Source organism: Aptenodytes forsteri, unplaced genomic scaffold (genome assembly GCF_000699145.1).
Source record: "Aptenodytes forsteri isolate BGI_AS27 unplaced genomic scaffold, ASM69914v1 Scaffold2, whole genome shotgun sequence".
Classification (NCBI taxonomy): domain Eukaryota; kingdom Metazoa; phylum Chordata; class Aves; order Sphenisciformes; family Spheniscidae; genus Aptenodytes; species Aptenodytes forsteri.
This window is the reverse complement of record NW_008795695.1, coordinates 4,616,598-4,627,300: the sequence shown is the minus strand read 5'-3', so window position 1 is coordinate 4,627,300 and position 10,703 is coordinate 4,616,598. Positions and strand designations below refer to the sequence as shown.

At 41.4% G+C, this 10,703-nt stretch overlaps 1 protein-coding gene across 2 annotated transcripts in view; it reads left to right on the top strand.

Moving 5' to 3' along the window:
- Positions 1–10,703, top strand: part of APP (amyloid beta precursor protein) — a 194,194-nt gene that overhangs the window by 127,075 nt on the left and 56,416 nt on the right. For both annotated transcript variants that reach the window (XM_019473070.1, XM_009282925.2), the window contains one exon: positions 371–529. In XM_019473070.1, the coding sequence (XP_019328615.1) occupies positions 371–529 (159 nt within the window). The remainder of the gene's footprint in view (positions 1–370; positions 530–10,703) is intronic.

Here is a 10,703-nt window from a genome sequence, read left to right as displayed (position 1 = left end):
TTTGTTCATGAAGTCATGTTGATGGCTAGTGATGGCAGGGGGTGTATGCTTGCCAAACTCCACCCTCCTCTAGACACAATTCTCTAGCGCTGAACCACTGTCTCGGGGCAAATGAAGGATCCACTGGTGGTTGTGCTGAATATGTCAGGAATATTTGATTAGATTCATAAAATATGGCCAGGTGTTCAGGAATACAGGGCATCAGCAGTTCCCACTGAAATCAGTAACAATGTGTGCAGTGCAGAGTTCCTGAGAGCCGAGCTAGACTGACATGGAGAAAGATTTTGGTGGTTTGCAGACGGAGGTGTTCACGTCTGCTGGTCTCTGCTGATGTCTTCACTGTTCCTGTTGTGATGGATGTTTTTTTCAGCATTTCCAGGAGAAAGTGGAATCACTGGAACAAGAAGCAGCAAATGAAAGACAACAGCTGGTGGAGACTCATATGGCACGGGTGGAAGCCATGCTGAATGACCGTCGCCGCATTGCTCTGGAGAACTATATCACAGCCCTGCAGACTGTCCCGCCCAGGGTAAGTGCAATACCACAAGCTCTGTCAGCTGTGTCAAAATCACTGTAGTCGTCCTGGGGAAAAAGGTGTGTCCAGGTACAGTCCGGCTATGGAGCAGTGAGTGTGTTCCCCGTGCAAGAGCTACTACAGCAGACAGCTAGTTTGAAAGTTAAAATTTTAGACTTTGTGTGTACAGAAATGTAGGCACAAGCACACCCCCCTGTACATACCTGTAGGTGGGTAGATACATACATAAAGATACTTCAGCAAATAACATGGAAGTGATTTGGTTGTCAGAAATGGTAGCCATTCACAGATCCTGCAGAAGGATGATGAAGCATCCCTCCAAGTGATGCACAGTAGGATACTTCATCCTGTCAAGATGGAGCTTAAGGATGAGGGTGGTTGTGATTTTCTGTTTTGTTTGTTGAATTGTTGAAATGTTTGGTGAAGGATCTCATGAGCATTGTTGGATGGCGTGAAGATAGCACACTAGCAATTCGAAGTTGTCTGTGTTGGATGTGATGGCTATTGGTGGGTGTAAACACTAAGTTCAGAATGTGGATTTAATGGAATTTTTAATGACTCCATATCTGTGGTGTTTGTATTCAATACCAAAATAACTGGTCTGTGACCTCCAGAAGTAGACAATCTACACAAATACTGTGGGAAAAGTCCAATGTTTTATATACCTCTCGCCTCTTGGACACTTCCTAGATGGAAAAAACATTATGTTACTGAAAGACTTTTGGGTCAGCAGTGTAAGATGTAGCCATTACATCCTGAATTTGGTCTCACAGGGAATTACATCAATATGGCTAACCTGGAAAAATTACATGTTTTAAGTGAATTTCCTTCTGCAGAGAAACCTGCATATTCAGTGAGCATGGAAAAGTGATCATCATCTTAATTCTTTATCATCATCAAACTTTTTTCTCCACCCCATGGTGCAAAACTCTTGTTTTTACCATGTGCCAAGTAAAAGAAAAATCTTTTACTTAGGTAAAAGTGTCATGGGGAAACTTCAGAGTAGTTGTATGAAGAGTTAGTCTGTATTTTGCAACATAGTAATTTGTGGAAATGAAGCTAGTCTGTATTACATTGGTAGAGGAGGATGTTTGGTCTCAGTGTGAGATGCATATTGTAACCTCTGACTGTTGTGAGGGTTTTGGGTAGTTCACCTAAGATATGATTTCACATTTGGCTTTAGCCAATCAGCTGTTGCTGTAAAGTTGAGCCTCGTGCAAATGTAATCCTGTCTGAAAAGTATCCCAGAAAAATGATTTGTTTTCAAGTTGTGTGTGGGTCAGGCTGACAGCTTGGTTCTGCAGGTATCTGGGGTTGTGGAAGGTGAAGATGGGGACCACACATAACAGCAGAATGGTCTCTAGAGCTGCCAAAATGTGCAACTTCATTCCTAGCACAAGGGAACTCGACCTTCCATGTTTATGGAACACAGATGACATTGCCACTGCAAAAAAAAAAAGTGAACTTCAACTGCAGAACACTAAGGGGCAAAAATGTTAACACCAACTTTGGGACCAGAAAAACCTGCATTTTATGCTTGGGTTGCTTGTAGTCAGCTCCCAGGACATTTAAATTAATAATACGTTTACTGCGTCAATGGGAGAGCATCAGGCCTGAAAGGCTGTGTCAAAGAACACTGTTTGATACATGACTCCAGCAGAAGTAAGTTTTGAAGGTACTGTTAAAAGACTGAGGTGCATCCTATATTGTGTCCCTATAAAAGCTAATCATTCTGAAAGGAGCAGGCAGCAAGCATGGAGGTAACATCAGCTGAAGTTGCTACCAAACAGGGATTCATCTCAAAACTAATGGTGGTGAACAGTTTAAAGAATAGTGTCTTTCAACAGTTTCTTTGCCAGTCTTGTTGATGGTACTGTCCTTGCCTCAGCATTTTTTGTGTGCTCTGTAGTTACTGACAGTTCAGGCATGTAACTCTGAACTGCTGGTCAGATGTGTGCCAAAGCTCATGAAAAAAACTGACCTTGAATTCAGCAGGAGGATTTGCCTGGTTCTATTGTGGGGCAGAGGGTGAAACCTGAGGAGTGATTGATGATAGCTGAATGGCCTAATGAATGAATCCAGTCTGCGAACTGCTTTGCAGGATATGGAGCCAGAAATCCAAATACACTGTAAATCCAAACTGTGGCTACCTAGCCAAAGAGAAAATGGGATTAATGGAAAATTCAACTCTGATGCCCTAGCTATATTTCTGTCTGGCGGTTCCCTAGTAAACTAAAAGTACATTTGATGCAATTGTGTTGTCTTTGGGAAAGCAGGTCATAACCTTACTGGTGACTTGTTAAGTAGTCTTACAAAAGGGAGGTTCTTCTGGAGTTCTCCAAAAATATTTTTAAGAACCCCCTTCCACAGCCTGCTTCAAATTGCATGGTTTGCTATTAGTATGTTTACTACAGAAGTAAATTCTGAATATTTAAAGTGATGGAGTCTCTTTCTCTAAAGTTATAAGGACAGAATTTGGGTTTAAATTGAAAAATTAAGTTAGGCTTTTTTACTGAAGTGCATGTCTTCTGCACACAGCTAGGGGGGTTACCGTAAGTCTGGTGTGTGTATATAATGTATAGATGTGTGTGTGTGCAAAACGTATTTTCCATGTGCTGTTTAATCACTTGGACATACTGCCTTGTACTTGAATTTGAACATTTCCCAAGATTTTTTGGACTTCTGGCAGACGACTTAAGCAGCAGGATTTCATTTTGCTTTTTGATGTCTAGAAATCCATGACCAGTTTTTGTCTGCAGATCAGTTATAGGAACACAGTGGGTCTGGCACTCCCGGTGCCATCAGACTCATCATGGACATGGTGCACGGTTCTCCATGAGTGACGAAATCCTGATCCACTGGGAACTCCTGTTTTCTATATGTATACAGATTATGTGGTGCTTGTGTTCAAGGCGTAGCCTTTTCAGGGGAGCTGAAGAGAAACTTCCTCTGGCTTGGAAAGTCTTTGAACTATGGACAGGGGGAAGCTGGAAGGCTATGTGAGGAGAAGTATCCTCATCCAGCAAGTGAAAACCATTTACTTGCTCCTTTGGAGGAGGCTTTCCTTGTAGGATAGCAAGATACGGGACTAGGAGAACTTTTGGTCTGGGCCAGTAGTGTAGTCATTATGTTCTTATACATGCCTAGAAAATCAGTGGTTTTCAGTGCCATTCTACCTAAAACTACAAAATTCTGGGAATCCTTTATGAATAGCTTCTGTAGGAGACCAAAAACTTTAACTGCAGGTTTTTTCAGGTGTTATGCCGATGATTGCCCAATGCAAGTGTCAGAGGAGTGATTCAGGGTACCACTGGGCAGCAAGGGAGCCACAAGCATATAGAGATGAAACTGCATAGCAAATTTGAGCAAAACCAAGTATTTGCACTGTTGTTCTGTTCCCGGAAGCATTGTCATGCAGGCTGCCCAGAAACTTAAAATTTGATCCTCATTCCTGATGCAGCTTAGCTGTGCTGCTATACTTTGTTGCCTTTGAAAATGGGGTGCAGCTGTTCAGTATCCAGTGTCAAAATACTGTATTGTTTCATCCTGCTTGATGGCCTTACTACAGAAAAGGAGGATTAGTGGCAGCTGGAACCAATATGCCTCTAGTTTTTAAAACAGTTGGAAATTTTCCCCTTCATTTTGCAAGTTAAATAGAGGAATTCAAATCCATCATTCTCTGTGAGCAGGTTGATTCTATAATTTGTTTATATTCCTTCTTTCACGTGGATGTCAATTTTTGCTGGATTTATGTCTCCCTGTTGTAATCTTCATTGGTAAGAGATGCACATTCTCTGTGGGAAGCCGGGGGGGGGCAAAGAGAAGCAGAAAAGAAATCCAGCTCCTAGTGGTGAAGTAAAGGGTTTCAGAGCAAGGAAACATACAGGAAAACTTAGAAAGGTGATTAATTAACCTCCTTACTTTGCACATAGAGTAAAGTGAGCATATAATGATTAAAATCAGTTTTAAATGCTTCTCTTCTAATTCGTCACTATTTTACTGAAATGTAAATTATTGCCAAACAGAGCAGGATCGTTAGGATCAACCCTAGCATGTACCTTAATCCATTTGAATTCTTTTGCCGTGTTTTTTTCTTGTTGCCCTCAGAATTTGCTCTGGTACCTTTTGTGCTATGGGAGCAGTGTCTGTTCATACGGAGAGAGCACAGTGCAGGCTGAAACTAGTTGAGTTTGGCTATTTGGACGTGGAAGAGGGATCTGCAGAGGGGCCCTTACTCAGTGCCTCTGCATTTGGGAAGCTCAAAGCCTTTCCTGAGTCCAACGAGGTCGCTGTGGAAATATGCAGTTGGAGGCAGGCCAAAGCGTCGCTGCTGATCTAGTGATAAAAATCCTCCTGTGCAGTAGGAAAGAGCAGTCCAGCTCTAATACTCCACCCTTTAGCTCCGCTCCTCTAAACCCATAAACTTACAGCTGTGGAATTTCTCACATACACTTAATTTGGTAGGATTTTGTGAAATAGACGGCATGGATTTCAGCTCTGCTTTTAAACCAGGTCAGACTTCGAGAAATGTGGTCATCTAACTCCATTTTCCAGCAGCTTCTGAGGCTTTTATGTGAATAAAACCAGACTGTCTTGTTTTTTCCCCAGTCTGTGGGCTTGAGCATATGGTATAGTCATACACCTAGGCTTGCTGGTAGGTTTTTTTTGTACAAGCGAACTAAAGACAGAAGAGGCAATTCCAGATGGGTATTAAGTTCTGCAAAACCATGGCAGGTTCATTATATCTAAAATGCAAAGTTTCAAAAGAGTGACCAGAAACAAAATTTGTCTTAATTTGCCAAAGTTGAGTAAGTTCAAATCCTGAAAAGCAAATAATGAGATTGAATCAAATACCGTTTTCATTTTCTTCTGCCCTAGGAACAGTCCTTGGGGAGGGCAGGCAAAGGCAAGTTTTGAGTACCATTATAGCCATGTATTTGTGATGTGTGGGGTAACATGTTTTCTTATAAATTAGCAGAAGTTATGAGAAGGCATCTTTAACACCACATGAAAGGCAGCTAGATGGGGGTTTAGTTGTGTCTCACCCATGAGCGAAAAGTCTTGCATTCATCCTAGCCAGCCTTTCTTGAATGTTCCTAAAATGAACTACTACGCCTATGTCAAACATGACCTGCAAGTTAATAACGTAGCAGGTAAAATATGTACCTAATATGGTATACAAGGTATTCCTAATAAGTGAATGAAAAGAAGCAATTGTTGCACATTTCAAGAGCAGTAATCAGAAAAGACTGGTGGTTGATTTTTCTCTAAAGGCAAGAGTAAATAGCACTATACAGCATTGTGAACTTTCCTCTCTGATTTAGAGAGAATTTTGATCAAAATGACAAGCTAGCTCAGAATTTCCCATGGAAGTTCCATGGCACAGAGCCGGGAAGTTGTATTTTAAATACACAGAAGTGCTTTAATGATTTTTGTGTTGTTTCTCTGTAGTAAGTATTTTGGATTTCCATGGGGAGAGTGTAAATTACATTTGTTGCAATCCAAACTACATTTGATGTTTCCATTTTCCAAGCTCAATGAAATTGCACTGTTTCATCACTCCCTTAAAATCTGAAATAGTAGACTAGGATCAATGTAGAGTTCATGGGGGAGGCATCTGCATGCATATATATTCATATTTATATTTATGTGTATGTATTTCATTTACTAGAAACTGTTTTTCAGGCTTTTTAGATCTCATATATGATTCCTTTATGGGAGTGACCTTATCTCGATGCTGATGCCACCTGAAATAAAGGCACTGAATTACAGAGTCAGCGGGGCTGGAACTCACCACCAGGTAGCCAAGGAGCCATCAGCAGTTTCTACTTCATTTGGGCTTGTGCCTTGTACAGTTGGAAACCTGTTAACCAGCTGTCAGGACTACCAAGTTAAACTTTCAAACCAGGGCATTGCAGTACAGGTCCTTAACTCTGCCCTGCTGCATATTTATATTCACAGAAAGAACTGTCTTCCAAATAAGACAGTAGGTATATTGTCTACAGTTTGGGTAGAAAGCCTAGATAGTCTACGTAGGCTGCATACGTAGTCTGTGAATTTGTCTACTGTGTACCAAATGAATACATGCAAGTCCCAACATGCTCACAAAAACTATATATAAAATAATACTTTGACAACATTCTCCAGCATAAACAGGATTTTAAACTAACAACTAAAATATCCATAGATATGAGTATGTCTGTTGGCCTGTCACAGTAGCTTGTGAAAGGGCTTCGATTCATCTGTGCTTAGTTTTAGATAAAAAGTAGGTGTGTGAATCTGCTGAAAAGGGGGAGCTTTGGAATGACTTTCATGGGAGCAAATGGCGTGACAGTGTATGCTTGAAATAGTCAGAAGCAGCGTGTAACAGCAGCGTTCACACTGCTTCACCCTGCATTGCCTGTCATGCGCCTTGTTAGATGCATTCTGTCTTTTTTTCTGCATTTGCCTAAATAGTGAGTGTGTGCCATGAGACTGAGGACTCATGAAATAATATGCATTCTGAATTTGGTGCTGGATCCTGTTGCTTAGGAAGTCACTGGCCATTTTTGTCACTGGATGAATGACAATCGCCAGCAGCATCGGCCAGGGTGACTAAAAACCTGGGAATAATGGAAGTCATGTTGGGACTATCTTGGTTGCTTTCAGAGGAAGGCCACAAAAAACAAGCCAGCAAAACGAGTACAGACAACTGAAAATAGTGGAATTATTTCATGAGGCTTAGGTAGCCCCTGGTGGCTGATACAAGATAGTTATTCTGCGAGATGTATTTTATTAGATGACTACAGATGTGAATACATTGAGTTTTCCCTGGCAAAACACGCAGCAGAATTTCAGGAGCTAAACCCAGAATTTTTTATGAAGTTTGGTGGTTGGTACATTATTTATGAAGAGCGAGAGGTGCCGAGCTGGCCCTGGGATGTGTCAGCTGTTTGTTCTTCTGCCGTAGACAGTGTTAGAGCTCAGGCCTCGGGAACTTAATTTAGCTGATAATAGCACCACTTTCATTTATAATTTAATCTGAAGGTTCCTGCCTAGGGTCAAAGTAATAGACAGCTGTGTATATAATAGCTTCAGACACAGGGTCTGACTGTATCTCCTCAGGTTGTGGAGCCTTCCCTCACCTCTGTGCTTGACTGTTCACGGTGGCCCCTCTGCTCATCACAAGAGTTCATATCACTGCTCAGTGTACTAGATTTGGGGGCGACCTGCTGAAAAAGTATCTGCAAAAAGTGCTTGTATGTGTGGGATTTTTAAGCAGAACCATTTTACTCCATAATGACATTTAAAGGAAAATTTAATACATTACAGAGGTGGGACTTGGGGTGAGAGGTACTTTTGCTGATACGGAAATTTCTTAAAACTGTGCAAGCAGTAGGTCTACAGTTCTAGGCATTAAGGAGAAAATGATCAAATTTTTTTTTTTCCTATTAAAGTTACATTCAGCTCTAAAACTTGGTCCTTATTTATGGTAACTGCCACACTCAGGTATGCAAAGCCCAGTGGAGAGCTGTCATTGCCCGTCACCAGCTCTGGCAGTTCAGGCCTTCAGCCACGGCCCTGAACCTGTGAGGCAGTAGCATTGCAAAGTTATTGGGAAGGTTGGAGGTCTGACTTGATCCAGTGCGACTGGGACTTTGGGTAGTTATGTCTACCTACATACAGCAAGTTTCTAGTGTGGTTTTTTTTTGCTTGAGAAAAAGCAAAGTCGCTGCCCCTGTAAGGAAACACCTTGCATTTAATATTCTTTCTGCATTGTCCTATACTTGAATTAAGTTTTCTGCTGCCATCACAGGAAGATTTCTTGGCCAGACGTGCTAGAGGCGAGCATATCCATGTCCCCTTTATAGTGATAAGTTTGGGGCACTTTGCAGTGTTACAAAAGGCACTAAAGGTGGGCCAGTTTACCCAAGAGACTATTGCTGTTAGTGGTATTTGACAGGTATTTTCAAGATTGTTATCCTATTAACAAATCTGCTTCTGACTCTTAATGTAAAAGTTTCATTGACATATTGCAGTGAATACAAACATACTGAGGGAAAACAAAAAATATACCTTTCTGATGTTAGACATGACACTTAAATTGGAGTATCTCTTGAAGAAATAGAAATTAATCCTTTCCTCTCTAATCTGCCTGAACCTGCTATCTTGATGTGTCTTGGGAGCAAGGAAAGCTGAAGTGTCAGGAAAGGTAACAACATTTTCTGTCTTCAAAATTTTCTTGTTGTTAAGCTTTCTGGTCTTCTAGCCTTTATTCCTACAAAGCTTTACAGTTGGCATTTCAGCTTGTTTTGCCATTACCATAATGTTGTGAGGATTACTTACTTTCCAACGTTTGTCCACAGTTTCTTGCAACTTGATCCCAGCATGCTTGGCTTTTGGGGCTTGGGGTTATTTTCCTCATGAATGAATTTTCAGTCATGGAGCCACTAAGTTTAATCCTTTGGTGGGGAATAGCTTCACATCTCTCTATTTCTATCTGACAAATCTTCTTCAAATAACCTTTGTTGTACTGTCCAAGGACATTTTTAAATCTGTTGCTTCTCTTAAGCTGAAGAGATTCTTAAATCTTTGAGCTCCGTACCTTAGTATTCATCTCTTGTGTAAATGTTAAACTAGTTTAGGCTCTATATTTGTCCGTGAATCTAAGTCGTCTTAAAGCTTCAACTTCACCCACGGTTCTTCCTGCTTCGGAAAGCTGTGCACGGAGCCTCTGGTGCTTATTTTATCACTTCCCCACCCTCTTCCCTGTATCCCTGCCAGTGCCCAGACCAGCTGTTCACCGTTTCCGCTCATTCTTTAATCTACTGCACAATAAGGTCACCTTTCCCTTTCTTCTCACCTGCCTCAGCTTCGTGCTTTTCACTGCTCGGTAGCTTCAGGTAGGATGCACAAGCACAACAGCACAAGCAGAGTTGGGGCGGGGTGTGTGTGGGGGGTGGATTTCCAGAATCCATCATAAACACTGAGTTAAAAATGAATGTCTTAGCTGAAAGCTAGAGAACACTTCCCTGTTTTGGCACTGTATTATTGTACAGAGTAGGAAAGTACATAAAAACACACATATCTTAGTCTTCACTGCTCTGCTATCAGTCTCTCTATATTTTCATGTTCCCTTCAGCTTTTCTTTGTTCGTATTCAGTTACATGCCTTAAGGCATATATTTAATAGTTTTTACTAATTAAAATCACCTGCAATATATACATAGGCTAAGATTTTTACAAAATCTGGCACCCAAGCTGAGTACCTTCAGAAGAACCAAGTAGGTCGCCCTTTTTTTAAGTTTTGCAGTCAAGTCTGATATTATTCTTTGGCTTCGATAGAGCAGTGCTTTCGCATCGTCTTCTGTGCAGCTGTTGGGTTAGTTACCTTCTGATTTGAATCTGAATGTGTGCATTCAGTTTACTGTTGATAAAACCATTTGTAATCTTTTTTGTTGCTAAAGTTTAACTGTAGTTGACAGATGTTGATACTGGTTGAGTATTCAGCATAGTAAAGTGTATATGGGGAATCTTTGAAATGCTTCCAATGTGCAGGTTTTGGGGGATCTTCTGGGATGGATTTGCCTGGTGGTGGTGAAGGTTACAAAACTGGGAGATTGGATCATGGGGGCTTCCTCAGTTGAGGGAGAGGAGAAGTAGAGTCTGATGGAGAGAATGGAAGCAAAGCCCAAGGAAATTGATGTTGGGTGTCCATTAACTAGCATACTAAGGTGACACTTGCTGTCTTGTTGGGGCAATAGTATAGCAGTTAGACAAGGAAATGCAACAGCCAAACTTCCCCTTAGGGTCAGAGAGGAAATCTGAATGCCATCCCCAGGGACCGTATCTACTACCTACAACTACTGTACAACAGTGCATCCTGCTGAATGGGTTGGGTGAGTGGATGTTCCTTATAGTAGTGTCCTGGTTTCGGCTGGGATAGAGTTAATTTCCTTCCTAGTAGCTGGTATAGGGCTGTGTTTTGGATTTAGCCTGAGAATAATGTGATAACACACCGATGTTTTAGTTGTTGCTAAGCAGTGATTATACTAAGTCAAGAATGTTTCAGCTTCCCATGCTGTGCAAGTGAGGAGGTGCACAAGAAGCTGGGAGGGAGCACAGCCGGGACAGCTGACCCAAACTGGCCAAAGGGATATTCCATACCATGTGACATCATGCTCAGCATA